The 18,753-nt window shown below is 45.3% G+C and overlaps 1 protein-coding gene across 1 annotated transcript in view; it reads left to right on the top strand.

Moving 5' to 3' along the window:
* The first annotated feature begins 3,216 nt into the window (after positions 1-3,216).
* Positions 3,217-18,753, top strand: part of tbk1 (TANK-binding kinase 1) — a 45,551-nt gene continuing 30,014 nt past the window's right edge. The window contains exons 1-4 of the mRNA XM_078567800.1: positions 3,217-3,306; positions 9,378-9,499; positions 10,974-11,114; positions 16,861-16,990. Of these exons, the coding sequence (XP_078423926.1) occupies positions 9,413-9,499; positions 10,974-11,114; positions 16,861-16,990 (358 nt within the window). The 5' untranslated portion in view covers positions 3,217-3,306; positions 9,378-9,412. The remainder of the gene's footprint in view (positions 3,307-9,377; positions 9,500-10,973; positions 11,115-16,860; positions 16,991-18,753) is intronic.

Genomic DNA, 18,753 nt, shown 5'->3' with positions numbered 1-18,753 from the left:
ACTCTTTCAGAGTCACACAATTAAACTAAATTAACAAAATGAGGGATAAATTAAACAGAGCCTCTAAGTTAGGTTAGCTGCAAAACCAAAGGCAAAGTTTAAAGGAAACTTACAAACATCAAAGCAAAATGTGATTAAGAGGGTTGGTAAAGCACCCCAGCCTCCCCCCCACCACCGGTGCCCACGGAAGGCCTCGAGGGTGCCGGCAGACACTGCGTGCCCCCTCTCCATGGACACCCGGCCGCGAACGTAGCCGCAGAAGAGGGCCAAAGAGTCGGGTGGGGTGACCCCCTCAATTTGTCACTCCGTATATTCAGCATGAACTGGTTTGCTAATTATAATCAAGATTGGTGTCAGCATTGACATAAATTGGTGTGATTAGTTTAGGATTATACTCTTTTAGGTTGCTGATAATTTAACTGTTAAATAGCCTCTCAATAGGATGGAGCATGTGCGCTAGTAATTAGTAATGTTTCTCGAATTTATGTAACCTCACCCTTAGGAGCAGCATACCTTCTCCTGGGACAATAGTGTTGACCACTGGGAAGTGGAATGATGAACCTTTTTTATAGAGGTGTTACCCATTGCTCATGGATAAGCTAGTCACATAACCTGGAAGTTGGTTTAAATCTCACCTCCCACGTCTAAGTGATACGCTTCTCAAAATCCTGGAACTCCCTTACAGCACTGTGGATGTACCTACACTTCAAGGACTGCTGACATTCAAGAAGGCAGCTCACCAACACGCTCTCAAGGGCAACTAAGGATAAATAAATGTTGACCTGTCCAGCAATGTTCACGTCCCAAGATCGCATAAAAAGAACTTGTTTCTCTAAAACTACCTGGTATAGCCATAAAATTTGACATCTGTATTCTCTGTCTGTCTCTCACTATCTCTGATCCACTCCACCCTGTTCCTCCCTCTGTATCTCTGTCACTCCCTGCTTTTTTCCCCTTCCTCTCTGTCAGACACTTCCTCTCTGTCACTTGCTCTGCCTGTCACTCCTCTCTGTCCCTTCCACTCTGTTTTTCTGTCTCTGCTTATATTTGTGTCTCTTGTCTATGTATGTGTACCTGACTCTCTCCCAGGAGGACATTCTTTCTTTTACTGAAACATTAGATAAAGGCTATTAAAAGATGAGCACGGGGAAAAAGCATCAGCTAAGCCAAATTAAATAATACACTACTTACCCTCAACTTTCAAAGAAAATCTCTTACGTTCTATATCTGAGTGAGACATTTCTTTTCAGCGCCAATTATCTCGAACTGCCATGTATCACATATGACCTTATCTTTTTGGTAACCTTAAAACCCAAACACATTAAGTGGCAATTCACTCCTCTAACTTTTCAATCTCCCGGTACAAAGTAGTTGTATTGGTTTTCACTTAGGGAGTCTCTCTTATTGAGCTGTCTCTGGGTTTGTGGCTTTGATGGCCTATGCTCTTCTACTTACATGACTTGTAAGCTGTTGTAACCATGATGTATCCCATTGTCCCATTTGATGACTAACTGTGCTCTAGGATACATTTAAGGCAATTTTCAGAGCATTATGCTTGCAATGTCCCTCATCAGAACTAAAATATGAGAGAGATAAATAGGAGCAGGAAAAGAAAAAAAACAGACAGGAAGTATGAGTGAATTGATGATGATGCTTCCTTCCTGTATTTGTATTTTGTATATTATGTCTCTGGTAGGATTGCACACAGGATGTTTAGATAAAATATAGTCTTCAGATGAAGTGGGATAGAGGGCAGGATTAAGGTGAGTAGTCAGAACTCTGTTCCCATTTAAAACCCATTTGTTGTATTTTTATATTCCCATCATAAGTAAATTTTTTAAAAACGCATTGTGTCACTGAACCAGAGTGACATTTTTGTAAGAGCTAAGCATTGTGCTGCCCTGTCCTAGAGCTATGGGTCTGTTGTGCCCTCCTCTATGTGCTGAGCTCCTGATCTTGGTTATGTCACCAGGGCCCAGGTAAGTATTAAGTTCAGCAGAAGCCAAGCACTTTCTCCAAGAGAAAGAAAAGGAAAATCAGAGGCAAAGCTTATCCTGGATCACTCTTTTGTGCAGCTTCTCCAAAGACTCTATACATGAGGGAAAAAAGCATGAGAAGTTTATCCTGATGGAATTAGGTGAAGATGTGTGGGAGGAGAGGAGGCTTGTTTGGAGCATAATAACCGACATGGACACTTCAGCTGAACGGCCTGTTTCAGTGCTGTATGTTGTATGTAAAACTTCTATGTCCACATTAATAATAGAAACTTTATTTAAATACATTATGTTGTAATTACAACACCTTGTCAATGGTGGCACTGTGTCACCTATAAAGCAAAAGTGTAATTTTTATTGAGAGTTTCCATTATAAATATGTTACTAGGGATTTATAATAGAATGGCTTGTTGGTGTAAAGTTTTAATAAAGTAGCATAGGTATGGCTCATTGTGTAAACAACAGTTGCTTGGTAGTACAGAACTGGAATATTGCTGCAAAAAGAGTCATGTGGAAGCTTTTCATCTTGCACTCATCAGGGTAAAAGCAAGAATGCCGAATTTCAAACAATCACAACAATTTATACCATAGAACAAGAGAAGAGGGTGCTGATTGGTTGGCAAGTTGAATCTGTTGGCTGATGCATTGCCATGGCGAAAGTACCAGGGAACTATAGGCGCTATAATTTTAATTTTCATCATTATGAAAGAGCTTGATAGCGTAAACATAGAGGTGTTTCCACTTGTCAGACAGCCCAAGGCTAAGAGCCAGAAATAAGACAGTCATTAATAAATCCAGTAGGGAATTGAAGAAAAATCTCTTTACCCCAGAGAGTGATTAGAGTGTGGAACTCGCTATCACATGGAGTAGTTTAGGTGAATAGCGTAGATGCATTTAAGGGAAGTTGGATAACTAAATAAGGAACAAAGGAATAGAAGGATATATTGACAGGGTTAGCTGAGAAGAGAGGGGTGGTCAAGGTGGAGCATAAACACCAGTATGGACCAGCTGGGCTGAATGGCCTGTTCCTGTGTTATAAATGAGATATAATTCTATATAATCCTGTTGTCTCCAGCCTTGCAGGATTGTATTTCTTATTTAATTTGTATTTTTTTAACCCCTCACTCACTGGCCATGATGACAGGTCAGCTCTGGTTCTATTGTGAGGAGAGGCGGGGCCTCCCTGAGGGGGGAACTTTTCAGCGTCGCTCCCGGCAGTGGCCGGACACTAGATGCTGTGCACACCCGGAAGTGGTGGAGAGGAGCTGCGGAGGCTGGACCCGGGACGCACCGGCCCGGACTCGGCTCTCAGGTAAATAGAAACCAGAGGGCGGGCACCGGCTACCGGCTTCACCCCAACCCGAGGAGGCCGCGGTCCCCGAGTCTTGGGAGGCGGGTCCTCACCCCCCAGGCCCCACCCCCACAGGCCCCACCCCCACTCAAGACATCCTCCGCCCCCCCCCGCCCTCTTTCTCTCGCCCCCCCCCCCTCCCTCTTTCTCTCGCCCCCCCCCTCCCTCTTTCTCTCGCCCCCCCCTCCCTCTTTCCATCGCCCCCCCCCTCCCTCTTTCTCTCGCCCCCCCTCCCTCTTTCTCTCGCCCCCCCCTCCCTCTTTCTCTCGCCCCCCCCTCCCTCTTTCTCTCGCCCCCCCCTCCCTCTTTCTCTCGCCCCCCCCTCCCTCTTTCTCTCGCCCCCCCCTCCCTCTTTCTCTCGCCCCCCCCCTCCCTCTTTCTCTCGCCCCCCCCCTCCCTCTTTCTCTCGCCCCCCCCTCCCTCTTTCTCTCGCCCCCCCCCTCCCTCTTTCTCTCGCCCCCCCCCTCCCTCTTTCTCTCGCCCCCCCCTCCCTCTTTCTCTCGCCCCCCCCTCCCTCTTTCTCTCGCCCCCCCCTCCCTCTTTCTCTCGCCCCCCCTCCCTCTTTCTCTCGCCCCCCCTCCCTCTTTCTCTCGCCCCCCCCTCCCTCTTTCTCTCGCCCCCCCTCCCTCTTTCTCTCGCCCCCCCCCTCCCTCTTTCTCTCGCCCCCCCTCCCTCTTTCTCTCGCCCCCCCCCTCCCTCTTTCTCTCGCCCCCCCCTCCCTCTTTCTCTCGCCCCCCCCCTCCCTCTTTCTCTCGCCCCCCCTCCCTCTTTCTCTCGCCCCCCCCTCCCTCTTTCTCTCGCCCCCCCTCCCTCTTTCTCTCGCCCCCCCCTCCCTCTTTCTCTCGCCCCCCCCCTCCCTCTTTCTCTCGCCCCCCCCTCCCTCTTTCTCTCGCCCCCCCCCTCCCTCTTTCTCTCGCCCCCCCCTCCCTCTTTCTCTCGCCCCCCCCTCCCTTTCTCTCGCCCCCCCCTCCCTCTTTCTCTCGCCCCCCCCTCCCTCCCTCCCTCCCTCCCTCTTTCTCTCGCCCCCCCCTCCCTCCCTCCCTCTTTCTCTCGCCCCCCCCTCCCTCCCTCCCTCTTTCTCTCGCCCCCCCTCCCTCCCTCCCTCTTTCTCTCGCCCCCCCCTCCCTCCCTCCCTCTTTCTCTCGCCCCCCCTCCCTCCACGCAGTCGACGGAGTTTAGAGTGGCTCGCCATGTCCCTGCCCCATTGTTATGGACAAAGAAATAGACAAGCTGCAAAAAAATGTTTTGGATTGGGGTGGAGTGGATTTTAGTAAAATAGGGCAGGATCTGACCAAGGTAGATGGGGAACAGCTACTTGTGAGGAAATCTACAGAGGAGCTGTGGGGGGCATTCAAAAAGGAAACGGGGAGGGTACAGGCTCAACATATTCCCTCTAGGGTGATAGGAAGGAGTAACAAGCCCCGAGAACCATGGATGACCAGAGATATTCAGGTTACGATGAGAAGAAAAAGAGAGGCTTTTAGAAGGTACAAGGGAAGCAAATCAACGGAGGCATTAATGGAGCACAGACAGTGCAGGGTGGAGCTTAAGAAAGCAATTAGGAGAGCAAAGAGAGGATATGAAAAGGCTCTGGCTGGTAAAAGTAAAGAAAATCCCAAGATATTCTATGTATATCAATGGGAAGAGGGTAACCAGGGAAAGAGTAGGGACCAAGGGGGCAATCTATGGGTGGAGGCAGATGACATTGCTAGAGTGTTGAATGAATACTTCACATCTGTCTTCACCCAAGAGAATGAGGATGAAGACATTGAACTCAGAGAGAGACTGCGAGGATCTTAAGCAAATTGATATAGGGGATGACAAGGTATTGGAGGTGTTGGCAGGCTTAAAAGTGGACAAATCTCCAGGTCCGGATGATTTGTGTCCCAGACTGCTGAGGGAGGCAAGGGAGGAGATCGCAGGGTCTCTGACCCAAATTTTTAATTCCTCTCTAGCCACAGGGGAGGTGCCAGAGGACTGGAGAACAGCTAATGTGGTTCCGCTATTTAAGAAGGGTTGTAGAGAGAAGCCAGGGAACTACAGGCCAGTGAGTCTCACGTTTAGGGGTAAGGAAACTATTGGAGAAAATTCTGACGGGGAGAATCTATCTCCACTTGGAGAGGCAAGGTTTGATCAGGGATAGTCAGCATGGTTTTGTCAGAGGGAGGCCATGCCTAACAAATTTGATTGAATTTTTTGAAGGGGTGACCAGGTGTGTAGGTGAGGGTAGAGTAGTTGATGTAGTTTATATGCATTTCAGCGAAGCCTTTGACAAGGCCCCACATGGGAGACTTATAAAGAAGGCAAATGCACATGGGATACAGGGTAATTTGATAAGGCGGATTCAAAATTGGCTTTGTTGTAGGAGACAGAAGCTGATGACAGAAGGATGCTTTAGTGACTGAAAGCCAGTGTCCAGTGGCGTACCATAGGGATCTGTGCTGGGTCCCCTATTATTTGTCATTTATATAAACGACATAGATGACTATTTGGGGGTAGGATTAGTAAGTTTGCCAATGACACAATGATTGGCCGGGTGGTTAACAGTGAAGTTGAGTGTCTTGGGCTACAGGAAGATATAGACGGGATGGTCAAATGGACAGATAAGTGGCAGATGGAATTTAACCCTGAAAAGTGTGAGGTGATACACTTTGGAAGGAGTTATTTGACAAGGAAGTATTCAATGAACGACATGACACTAGGAAGTTCTGAGGAACAAAGGGACCTTGACGTGTGTGTCCGTAGATCTCTGAAGGCGGTGGGGCATGTTAGTGGGGTGGCGAAAAAGGCATATGGGACACTTGCCTTTATCAATCGAGGCATAGATTACACAAGTAGGGAGGTCATGTTGGAGTTGTATAGAACCTTGGTGAGGCCACAGCTGGAGTACTGTGTGCAGTTCTGGTCGCCACATTATAAGAAGGATGTGATTTCACTGGAGGGGGTGCAGAGGAGATTCACCAGGATGTTGCCTGGGATGAAACATTTAAGTTATGAAGAGAGGTTGGATAGACTTGGGTTGTTTTCGTTGGAGCAGAGAAGACTGAGGGGCGACTTGATCAAACTCTTTCGAGTTATCAACAGTCACAGATTGCAACTCTTTCGAGTACAATCACAGTTCTTGGTTTTCCGGGAGTGGGACATGAACCCACAACCCTCTGATTCAAAGGCGAGGGTGCTATGAACTGAGCCACAGCTGACACCAGGTGTACAAGATTATGAGGAGCATGGACAGGGTGGATAAGGAGCAGCTGTTCCCCTTAGTTGAGGGGTTAGTCACAAGGGGACATAAGTTCAAGGTGAGGGGCAGGAGGTTTAAAGGGGATGTGAGGAAAAACTTTTTTACCTAGAGGGTGGTGACAGTCTGGAATGCGCTGCCTGAGAGGGTGGTGAAGGCGGGTTGCCTCACATCCTTTAAAAAGTACCTGGATGAGCACTTGGCACGTCATAACATTCAAGGCTATGGGCCAAGTGCTAGTAAATGGGATTAGATAGGTAGGTCAGGTATTTCTCACGTGTCGGTGCAGACTCGATGGGCAGAATTATAAGGGAAATCTATGAACAGACGAAATAGGAACAGGAGTAGGCCATTCGGCCCCTTGAGTCTGCTTTGACACTCAATAAGATCATGGCTGATCTGATTGCGGCCTCAACTTCACATTCCCACTACCCCTGATTACCTTTGGCTCCCTTGTTGTCAACAATCTCTACCTCTGCCTGAAAAATATTCATTGACCCTGCCTCCACTACTTTCTGGGGAAGAGAGTTCCAAAGACTCATGATCCTTTGAGAGAAAAAAATTTCTTCTTGCCTCCATCCTAAATAGGAGACCCCTTATTTTTAAATGGCGTCGCCTAGTTCTAGAACCTCCCACAGGGGGAAACATCATTTCAGCATCCAGTGAACCTTCTTTGAGCTGCTTCAAATGCATTTATATCCTTTCTTCAATAAAGAGATGAAAACTGTACATAATACTCTAGATGTGGTCTCGCCAACACCCTGTACAACAGTAGCAAAACATCCCAACTTTTATATTCATTCCCCTTGCAATAAACATCATTCAATTTGCCTTCCTAATCACTTGCTTTACCTGCATACTATCTTTTCCTGATTCATGTACCAAGGCACCCAGATCCCTCTGTACTTCAGCATTCTGCAATTTCTCTCCATTTAAATGATATGCTGCTTTTCCATTCTCCCTGTCAAAATGGGCAAGTTTACATTTTCCCACGTTATACACCATCTGCCAGATTTTCTGCCCACTCACTTAACCTATCTATGTCCCTTTGCAGGTTACATATGCCACCTTCACAACTTACTTTCCTACCCCATTTTTGTGTCATCAGAAAATTTAGCAACCATACATTCGGTCCCTTCATCCAAGTCATTGATGTAGATTGTAAATATTTGAGGCCCCAGCACTGATCCCTGTGGCATTCTACTTGTCATATCTTGTCAACCCAAAAAAGACCCATTTATGCCTACTCTCTGCATCCTGTTAGCTAACCAATCCTCTATCCATGCTAATATACCTCCTACACCATGAGCTCTTATTTTGCGTAGTAACTGATGTGGTACCTTGTCAATTGCCTCCTGGACATCCAAGTACAACACATTCACAGGTTCCTCTTTATCCACATTGCTTGTTAGTTCCTCAAAGAACTCCAATAAATTTCGTCAAACATGATTCCTCTTCCACAAAACCATGTTGACTTGGCTTGATTGTATTTAGATTTTATAAATGCCTCCCTATAGCCTCCTTAATAATAGATTCCAGCCATTTCCCTACAGCAGATGTTAAGCTAACTGACATGTAACTTCCTGCTTTCTGTCTCCTGCCTTTTTTGAAAAGAGGAGTTACGTTTGCTATTTTTCAATCTGATGGGACCTTTCCAGAATCTAAGGAATTTTGGAAAATTAAAACCCATACATTTACTATCTCAGCACCCACCTTTTAAGACTCTAGGATGAAGCCCATCAGGACCTGGGTACTTGTCGGCTTTTATTTCTAATAACTTTCTATGTACCTTTTCCCTGATGATTATAATTGTTTGAAGTTCCTCCCTCCCTTTCATCCCTTGTTTCACAATTATTTCTGGGATGTTATTTGTATCCACTACAGTGAAGACACGCAAAACATCTGTTCAATTCATCCATCATATCCATATTTTTCATTATTAATTCCCTATTCTCACTCCCTAGAGGTCCAACTCTCACTTTATTTTTTCCTTGTTAAACACCTGTAGAAACCCTTACTATCTGTTTTGATATTTCTAGCTAGCTTTCTCTCGTATTTTAGCTTCTCCCTCCTTGTTAATCTTTTAATCGTTTGTTGCTGTTCTTTATATTCTGTCCAATCTTCTGACTTGCCACTTATTTTTGTGGAATTATACACTTTTTCTTTCAATTTGCTGCTATCTTTAACTTTAGTTAGCCATGGATGGTGTGTCCTTCCCTTAGAATCTTTCTCACCGGACAGCATTTTTTCTGAGTTTTCTGAAATATTGCTTTAAATGCCTACCACTGCATCTCTACTTACCTATCCCTTTACCCAATTTGCCAATAAAAAAAACCCCCATAAAAAGGCTATTGAGGCTGGGGATACATTGAAAATTTCAGAACGGAGATTGATCGATTTTAGTTAGGCAAAAGTTAGGGACTCAAGGCAAGTGGAAGGAGTCATGACCTAATTGAATGGTGCAACATTCTCAAGAGGCAGAATGATCTTTTCCTGTTTCTATAAATTAACACTAATAAATCAAGCCCATCAATCTTGTTGCATTGTAAAGTTTCAGTCAAAAGCATACCATTTCAAAACGTAGAATGAAAATCAAACTCACCCCTGGTAACTCCTCATTCGAGGGTAACGTTGCTGGGCTAATTACTACTTTCTGAGTCATGCTGGTCTGGCGGGGGAAGCCCCAGAATTTAGCCTGATGAAGCTTTTGAGAAGTGATTTCAGATGTTTCCAGCAGCTGGCACTGAGTCATGCTGAATCTGAGCTTCAAATCTTCCCTGTGCTTTCTCTGCAGCTTTCCAGATAGAAGACGTTTCAAACATTTCAGTCATGCAGAGCACACCGAATTACCTGTGGCTCATCTCCGACATCCTTGGACAAGGAGCCACTGCGAATGTCTATCGTGGACGACACAAGGTGAGTTATGCTAGTTCAGTGCTGATGGTAAAGGTCACCGAGCTTTAATATTAACTCTGCTTTTTCCTACACAGAAGCTGTCTGACCTGCTAAGCTTTACCAGCATTTTCTGTGTTTGTTTGTGAGCTACACAGATCATGTATGTTTAACACTTTTTTTTTTAAACCTAGGTCAAAGTCGAAACCTTTGTTTTGGAATGCTGGCTGCTCCTAGGTTCAATTTCATTCCTGTCTTTGTCAAAATGGCCTATTCACAACTTTTATTTTCTACGGATTTGGATTACTTCATTATGAGGTTGCATTATGTAGAATTAACAGTTAATATATGCACAGTTCAATGGGATCACCTGGACTGATTTCGATTGTCTGGTGGAGGTCGGGTAAATTGTCCAGATTTTATCTTTCTTCCTTATTGGCTCTGGTTTCTTCTCTCCCAGGAGCTTATATACCTTCTGGGCTCAAACGGTGTTAGGAAGGGTCTAGCCATGCTGCAGCAGTGATTCAATGAGTGAGGGCAGGCTTGATGGGCAAGCTGACCTGTCACTTCTGTAACCCTTGCGTGGGAAAGTACGTGCTAGGATCCTCGGAAGCCGTGTGCACCTTCTTGTAAATCCAGCGGCAACCAGTTGTAGCAGAATTTAAGAAATCCCTCTCCCCAGGCTACAGTGCTGCCTCTCCTGCATTTTAGCAACCAGATGCCATTGGTAAACACTCAAAATGGTGGTTCAGATTGGCCTGTGAACGCAGGAAGACTGAGCTTTACGAGTTTGAAATTTGAGATTAGATTGCGAACAGAGAGAACTGAGGTTTCTAAAGGCCAGGCTCAAAAGCTGATGCTCTGTTGTTAATTCCTCTATTACGATTTTCGTCGGGAAAAGACAACTTTCCTGTCATTGAGAGGTTTTTAAACTGCCCAAATGCTAAAGTAGTTCCCACCAAAAACTTTCATGTTTGACTGAAAATCACGTGGGATTTACTAATGGTCTTACTTTCATGTGGCAAAATGGGGAAGTGTTCCAGCCTTTCATTAGTTCAGGGTTTATCTTGCTTTGTTGTTGAAGCCATCTTGGTTCAGCTTTTACACCAAGGCTCGTTCTAATTTTTTGGGTCAACGAGCAAAGATCCTATGACAGTATTCAGAGAATAGTGGGAAATTCTCCTTGTATTCTGGCTAATGTTCCTTCCTCACCTAAGACCACAAGTGAAAAATAACTGTGTATGTTGGCTTCTCAATCATCTTGCTGTTTGTTCATGTTGCTGACACACAGTGAGGAAAGACAGGAGGAGGCTCGAGTGGAGCATTAGCACCGGCAGGGACTGCTTGGGCCAAATGGTCAGTATCTGTGCCGTGATCCTATGTAATGACTGTCACGCTTGCCTGCATAAGTGACCATGCGTCAAAAAGTAATCCACCCTGAGATGTTTTGCCAAGATATTGCAGTGCGTAATTGTGAGTATTGTGTAATTTTTCACAGAAAACGGGTGACCTGTATGCTGTCAAAGTATTTAACAACATCAGCTTCCTGCGCCCAATTGAAGTTCAGATGCGGGAGTTTGAGGTCCTCCGAAAATTGAATCATAAAAATATTGTAAAACTCTTTGCAGTAGAAGAGGAGGTATGAAAATCGCACTATTTTATTCTTTGCACGTGTGATCAATTTGACACTGAATCCAAAGACCTTCGCTTTTTAAATAAAAAGTCCTATTTCCCATGCATGTTTTAATTTACCGCTTCCTAATTTCGAGTTGCATCAGTGACCTCACTTCCCCAATTTGCTTTGAAGTAGTATCTTGGACCTATCTTGCCTGCACTTACCATTAGGCACTTTGTATACTTCATTGAAGTGCCTTGTCTCCACACTGTAAAGCTCAGTTCTTACCAGTCATCCCCTTTACATGTGGGATTAGTTTCCTTCTCTTTTCTGTCCCCTTTCTAATGCATGCATACCTTTGTGATTCCACATCACAATCTGACATTTACACTGTGTACACGAGGTCATGAATTCCTTGACAGGAATCTGAAACTGACAAGTGAAAGTAAAAGTGATACTACCTGCAGTATCTCACAATAACCCAGGCTGTATCATTCACTCTTAACCGTGTTTGTAACTTTAAACTGGAGCACACCACAACACCATTGCCCCCACCTCATCCTATCTCTGTTGCCGCTGGAACAATTAATTAATCAGCTGGACCTGCTGGTTTGCATCTCCACTATATCTGTTCATGATCCCAGCTTCTGGACCTAAGACAGCCAAGCAGAAGCACTCCCACCACCTTGCTCCCCCAGAAAGGACTAGAGAAACTTGGATTGTTCTTAAGAGCAGAGAAGGTTAAGCAAAGATTGAATAGGAGCTGATAGAGTAAATAAGAGGACACAGATTTTAAGATAATTGGCACAAAAAAAAACAAAGGAGAGGTCAGATTTATTTTTTTACCTAGTGAGTATTGATCTGGAATGCACTGCCTACAAGGGCAATGGAAGCAGATTGTCCTAACTTTCAAAAAGGTTTCAGATATAAACTTGAGCAGCGCTATGGGGAAAGAACGGAGGAGTGGGACTAATTGGATACCTCTTTGAAGGAGCCAGTGCAAGCACAATGGGCTGAACGGCCTCCTTCTGTGCTCAGTGATTCTATGAAAAATCAGTCACAGGCCCATCCCAGCTACTGTGTGAGCACTAATGCTAAATCATTGCCATTAATCCCATTTTCAGTCCCTTCAATGCTGATCTCAGCAGGGCTGCCAACTCAAAATTGATGACCAGCCTGTCTGTTTAAAAAAGACTTTGTGTCATTCAGTAGAGTGTGCATTGACTGTAACAACAGTTGATTCGCCAACAGCTGGTGAATAATCCTGAATCACACAGGGCTTTTGCTATCCAAAAACGTTCTGTGTGCAATCAACAGCAAGGATAATTAGCATGATTTTTTTTAACCTTGATTCTTTTCTTGCTACATCCATCAAAGTAGCTATTTTGCGCACTTGAGAAAGGATGGCTGGAGATCGGCATTCTCCTTCTCATGTGGACACCAGCCTGCATGTCAGGTTTGCCTGGTTTGGCCTGTGAACCAATGCAGTTACCGGGCGTGGTTGCTGCTGTGCACAAGCAGCTATGTGGAGCCACGGGTGAGAACTGGGGGAGTGTTGAGGACCAGGTGCAGTTATCTTTCTGTCTCCTGGTTTACTTCCCTCTGTCCAGCTCTTCACCCTGAAGTGGGGCTTGATAGCTGTCAATTATTACTTTGTTGCGCTTATATTTCTGTTGCTATACTTTATGGCACTCCCTCAGCTTCTGTTTCCTTTCTGTAACTGTCCCAACCTGTTTGGCATGATAGGAAACAAAAACAAAAATATCTGGAAAAACTCAGCAGGTCTGGCAGCATCTGCGGAGAGGAGCACAGTTAACGTTTCGAGTCCAAATGACCCTTCAACAGAACTAAGTAAAAGTAGAAGAGAGGTGAAATATAAGCTGGTTTAAAGGGTGGGGGTGGGGTGGGGGGGGACGGACAAGTAGAGCTGGATAGAGGGCCAGTGATAGGTGGAGATAACCAAAAGATGTCACAGACAAAAGGACAAAGAGGTGTTGAAGGTGGTGATATTATCTAAGGAATATGCTAATTAAGGGTAGAAAGCAGGACAAGCAAGGTACAGATAGCCCTAGTGGGGGTGGGGTGAAGGGATCGAAATAGGCTAAAAGGTAGAGATAAAACAATGGATGGAAATACATTTAAAAATAATGGAAATAGGTGGGAAAAGAAAAATCTATATAAATTATTGGAAAAAAGGGGATCAGAAAGTGGGTGGGGATGGAGGAGAGAGTTCATGATCTAAAATTGTTGAACTCAATTTTCAGTCCGGAAGGCTGTAAAGTGCCTAGTCGGAAGATGAGGTGCTGTTCCTCCAGTTTGCGTTGAGCTTCACTAGAACAATGCAGCAGGCCAAGGATGGACATGTGGGCATGAGAGCAGGGTGGAGTGTTGAAATGGCAAGCGACATGGAGGTCTGGGTAATGCTTGCGGACAGACCGAAGGTGATGTGCAAAGCGATCACCCAGTCTGCGTTTGGTCTCTCCAATGTAGAGGAAACCGCATTGGGAGCAACGAATGCAGTAGACTAAATTGAGGGAAGTGCAAGTGAAATGCTGCTTCTCTTGAGAGGAGTGTTTGGGCCCTTGGACGATGAGGAGAGGGGAAGTAAAGGGGCAGGCGTTGCACCTTCTGCGGTTGCATGGGCAGGTGCCATGGGATGGGGTTGAGGTGTAGGGGGTGATGGAGAAATGGACCACGGTGTCCCGGAGGGAACGATCCCTGCGGAATGCTGCTGGGGGGGTGAAGGGAAGATGTGTTTGGTGGTGGCATCATGCTGGAGTTGGCGGAAATGGCAGAGGATGATCCTTTGAAGGCAGAGGCTGATGGGGTGATAAGTGAGGACAAGGGGGACTCTGTCATGTTTCTGGGAGGGAGAGGAAGGTGTGAGGGCAGATGCGCGGGAGATGGGCCAGACACGGTTGAGGGTCCTGTCAACCACCGTGGGTGGAAAACCTCGGTTAAGGAAGAAGGAAGACATATCAGAGGAACTGTTTTTGAAAGTGGCATCATCAGAACAGATGCGACGGAGGCGAAGGAACTGAGAGAATGGGATGGAGTCCTTACAGGAAGCGGGGTGTGAGGAGCTGTAGTCGAGGTAGCTGTGGGAGTCGGTAGGCTTGTAATGGATATTGGTGGACAGTCTATCACCAGAAATTGAGACAGAGAGGGCAAGGAAGGGAAGGGAAGTGTCAGAGATGGACCATGTGAAAATGATGGAGGGGTGGAAATCGGAAGCAAAATTAATAAATTTTTCCAGGTCCCGACGAGAGCATGAAGCAGCACCGAAGTAATCATCGATGTACCGGAGAAAGAGTTGTGGGAGGGGGCCCGAGTAGGACTGGAACAAGGAATGTTCCACATACCCCATAATGAGACAGGCATAGCTGGGGCCCATGCGGGTACCCATAGCCACACCTTTTATTTGGAGGACGTGAGAGGAGTTAAAGGAGAAATTGTTCAGTGTGAGAACAAGTTCAGCCAGACAGAGGAGAGTAGTGGTGGATGGGGATTGTTCGGGCCTCTGTTTGAGGAAGAAGCGGAGAGCCATCAGACCATCCCGGTGGGGGATGGAGGTGTAGGGGGATTGGACGTCCATGATGAAGAGGAGGCGGTTGGGGCCAGGGAACTGGAAATTGTTGATATGATGTAGGGTGTCAGAGGAATCACGGATGTAGGTGGGAAGGGACTGGACAAGGGGGCGAGAGAATGGAGTCAAGATAGCAAGAAATGAGCTCCGTGGGGCAAGAACAGGCTGACACGATCGGTCTGACGGGACAGTCCTGTTTGTGGATTTTGGGTAGGAGGTAGAAGCGGGCCATCCGAGGTTCCGAGACTATCAGGTTGGAAGCTGTGGAAGGAAGATCTCCAGAGGAGATGAGGTCAGTAACAGTCCTAGAAACAATGGCTTGATGTTCAGTGGTGGGGTCATGGTCCAGGGGGAGGTAGGAGGAAGTGTCTGCAAATTGACGCTCAGCCTCTGCGAGGTAGAGGTCAGTGCGCCAGACAACAACAGCACCACCCTTGTCAGCGGGTTTGATGACAATGTCAGGGTTGGACATGAGAGAAAGGAGTGCAGCAAGTTCAGAGAGAGACAGGTTAGAATGGGTGAGAGGAGCAGAGAAATTGAGACGACTAATGTCATGCCGATAGTTCTCATTGAAAAGATCAAGAGAAGGTAAGAATCCAGAGGGAGGGGTCCAGGTGGAGGGAGAATATTGGAGAATATTACATTGGAGAGACCAAACGCAGACTGGGTGACTGCTTTGCAGAACACCTTCGGTCTGTCCGCAAGCATTACCCAGACCTCCGTGTCGCTTGCCATTTCAACACTCCACCCTGCTCTCATGCCCACATGTCCGTCCTTGGCTTGCTGCATTGTTCCAGTGAAGCTCAACACAAACTGGAGGAACAGCACCTCATCTTCCGACTAGGCACTTTACAGCCTTCCGGACTGAAAATTGAGTTCAACAATTTTAGATCATGAACTCTCTCTCCCATCCACACCTCCTTTCCGATCCCCCCTTTTTTTCCCAATAATTTATATAGATTTTTCTTTTCCCACCTATTTCCATTATTTTTAAATGTATTTCCATCCATTGTTTTATCTCTACCTTTTAGCCTTTTTTGATTCCTTCCCCCCACCCCACCCCCACTAGGGCTATCTGTACCTTGCTTGTCCTGCTTTCTACCCTTAATTAGCACATTCCTTAGATAATATCACCACCTTCAACAACACAAGATGTGACATCTTTTGGTTACCTCCACCTATCACTGGCCCTCTATCCAGCTCTATTTGTCCCACCCCCCCTTTAACCAGCTTATATTTCACCTCTCTTCTATTTTTACTTAGTTCTGTTGAAGGGTCATTCGGACTCGAAACATTAACTGTGTTCCTCTCCACAGATGCCGCCAGACCTGCTGAGTTTTTCCAGATATTTTTGTTTTTGTTTTGGATTTCCAGCATCCGCAGTTTTTTGATTTTATCTTAGCATGTTAGGACCTGCCTTTGGAAAATCGTTCCATACTTTCTTGGCTGCATCTTTTGCTGCAGCAATTTCCATTGCTCCAACATTTTCAACAACTGTGTATGTCCTTTATCAGAACATTTTTGTAATTCCTAGTGATTTCTAGTTTTTTGAAGGTCATCCCATAATATTCATACAATTGTCATCCTTTCAAACTCTTCCTAACGTGTACATTTGATAAGAAGAACTCTGGCATTTCACTAACTTGACACTCCCTCCACCCTTCACCATCTTTGTTGCACACATTTCATTACACTTTTGGCAACCTCTATCAACAATATTTATTCCTGCCGTAAGTTATTTCTAGATGCTTTTAATAGATTTTTTGTGTGAGATTCACTTGTTTTCCCCCTCAAGATGCCTGAGATGTTGTCCTTGTGTTTTCTTATATTTAGACCACCAGCAGAAATAAAGTACTTGTCATGGAGTTTTGTTCATGTGGAACCCTGTTCACTGTTCTGGAGGAGGCAGGGAATACATTCCACCTATCAGAACCTGAGTTCCTGATAGTATTGCGAGATGCGGGTATGTTCCCTTGCAGTAGGCCAAATGCACCAAAGAGTTGATTTGCCGAGAACTCATGTGTGGGGTCAGGCTCCTAGGATGCCACGAGACCTGCTGTCTGCCATTTTCTAAAGTATTTCTGTGAGGGCCCCTGAGAATCTACCCAGTTAACTCCACGTTTAATACCGGCTGAGCTAACTTATTGACTCTAAAGCATTGTTCTTGTGTTCTCTTATGTTTAGACCACCAGCAGAAATAAAGTGCTTGTCATGGAGTTTTGTTCATGTGGAAGCCTGTACACTGTCCTGGAGGAAGCAGGGAATGCATTTGGCCTACCAGAATCTGAGTTCCTGATAGTATTGCGAGATGTGGGTATGTTCCTGATGACTTGACTGTCTGCCAAGGATTTTGTTTTTTGGCTTGAATGAAAGCTGAAATGGTGATATTATTTCCCATGTGTGAAAACAATTGGGGAAAAAAAAAATTCTTATTGCTGTGAGGTAGATGATAAAGTATTCTGTTCTGAAGACCAAAGTGTTGAGTCTGTACCCCCTTTACTCCTGCACCAGCTATCAGCAAATCATTTTATACCAATGCCTGGTAATATTAAAAAAGACAGAATTTGGGGTTGTTTTACTTTAATTGAAAGCAAACTATGAATTTCTATGAGGACGCTAATATTTTTCACTTACTCCGGAGCTATGTTCCTTTTGATTTTTGTTTCTAGAATTTCTTCCGTATTCTATTTTATCCACCCCTCCACTCCTGAAACCATTGATCCCTCTCCTAGACTAGGTTCTGCAGTCACTCTCCTGAATCTCAGCAAATAGCTCACGCGTGATCCTTGGTGGTGAATGCTACCAAGGGAACCTGATACTGTCCTCATGCAATACCCACTCGCACCTCGGATAGGTGACACTGTATGTTGGCTTTTATTGCAAGAGGGTTAGAGTACAGGAATAAAGAAGTCTTGTTACAGTCGTACAGGGCTTTGGTGAGACCACACTTGGAATATTGTGTGCAGTTTTGGCCTCCATATTTAAGGAAAGATGTGCAGTGAAACTTTTGATATCCGGTATGCTCTGGCAATGGGTGGTGCCAGTTAATCAAAAACGTCGATTGCTTGGCGTTACACTTATTGATGGAATCCAGTGCAATACTTGTAACTTGTGAACAAGGACACAATACCGTGATGAAGTTTCAAGCACGAGCCATCCGACAGAAAATGCACATGGTTCAGTCAATTTCATTTCTTCATAAAGATGTTTTTTGCCTTTTCAATAAGCATTGGGCTGGAGATATAGGCATCCTCCGAACATTTCAGTAAAAACCATTCCTATAAAACACTGTCTGGCTGCTCTAATTTAGGCGCATGTAGAATACGGTGTCCTTCAACAGCTTTATTTGATTTGGAACTGGTGAGAAACTTCAGTTCTTTTTCAGCCTTGATATTGTGGATGAGCCAACATTATATTCTTTAATCAAAACCTTCCAATTCTCACCCCTTTTTCAATGCGCCTACAAATGCCCATTTTCTGTTTTAATCCCAACACAGCTCTTTTGCGCTTCTCACTTTGGCTTTTCTCTGGTTTATTGGATGCCATAATGGCAGGGTGGGGTTTACAATTCATGATAATGCACAATGCAGTACCAAACGCACAAATTGCAATGGCGGTTACCGACAAGGACGACTACCAGCTCCTCTGCAGGAAGCTTGGCTTGCTGTATGGGGCCACCCGCCGGCACTTGGGAATCTTTGGGTTCTGGATAATTTCGGAATGGCTTCCAGTTGGTAAAGTGACCGTTTGCATTGGGGGATATCAGAAATTCCAATTAATAGAATATTCTGGTTGGCACAGTGCTGGATAACACACAGAGTTTACTGTACTTGCGTTGGAGGTGAGCTCAGACTGATGTTCAGGTTAGTGGAGGTAAAGGGAGAGCAGCAATGTAAACTCAGTAAAGAAGTAAGAAGTATCAGGAAAGAGAAAGATTAGGGATTTATTACCGCTGAACAAGATGATCTTTGGGCATTTGACTCACTACGGACTCCTCCCCTATAATTACATTTCTGCTTTTTATATTTGCCAAACCTCTCTATTGCATATCACAATTTGATTGCATAAAATATTAGT

Source organism: Cetorhinus maximus, chromosome 22 (genome assembly GCF_964194155.1).
Source record: "Cetorhinus maximus chromosome 22, sCetMax3.hap1.1, whole genome shotgun sequence".
Classification (NCBI taxonomy): domain Eukaryota; kingdom Metazoa; phylum Chordata; class Chondrichthyes; order Lamniformes; family Cetorhinidae; genus Cetorhinus; species Cetorhinus maximus.
This window is presented reverse-complemented; position numbering and strand designations above follow the sequence as displayed.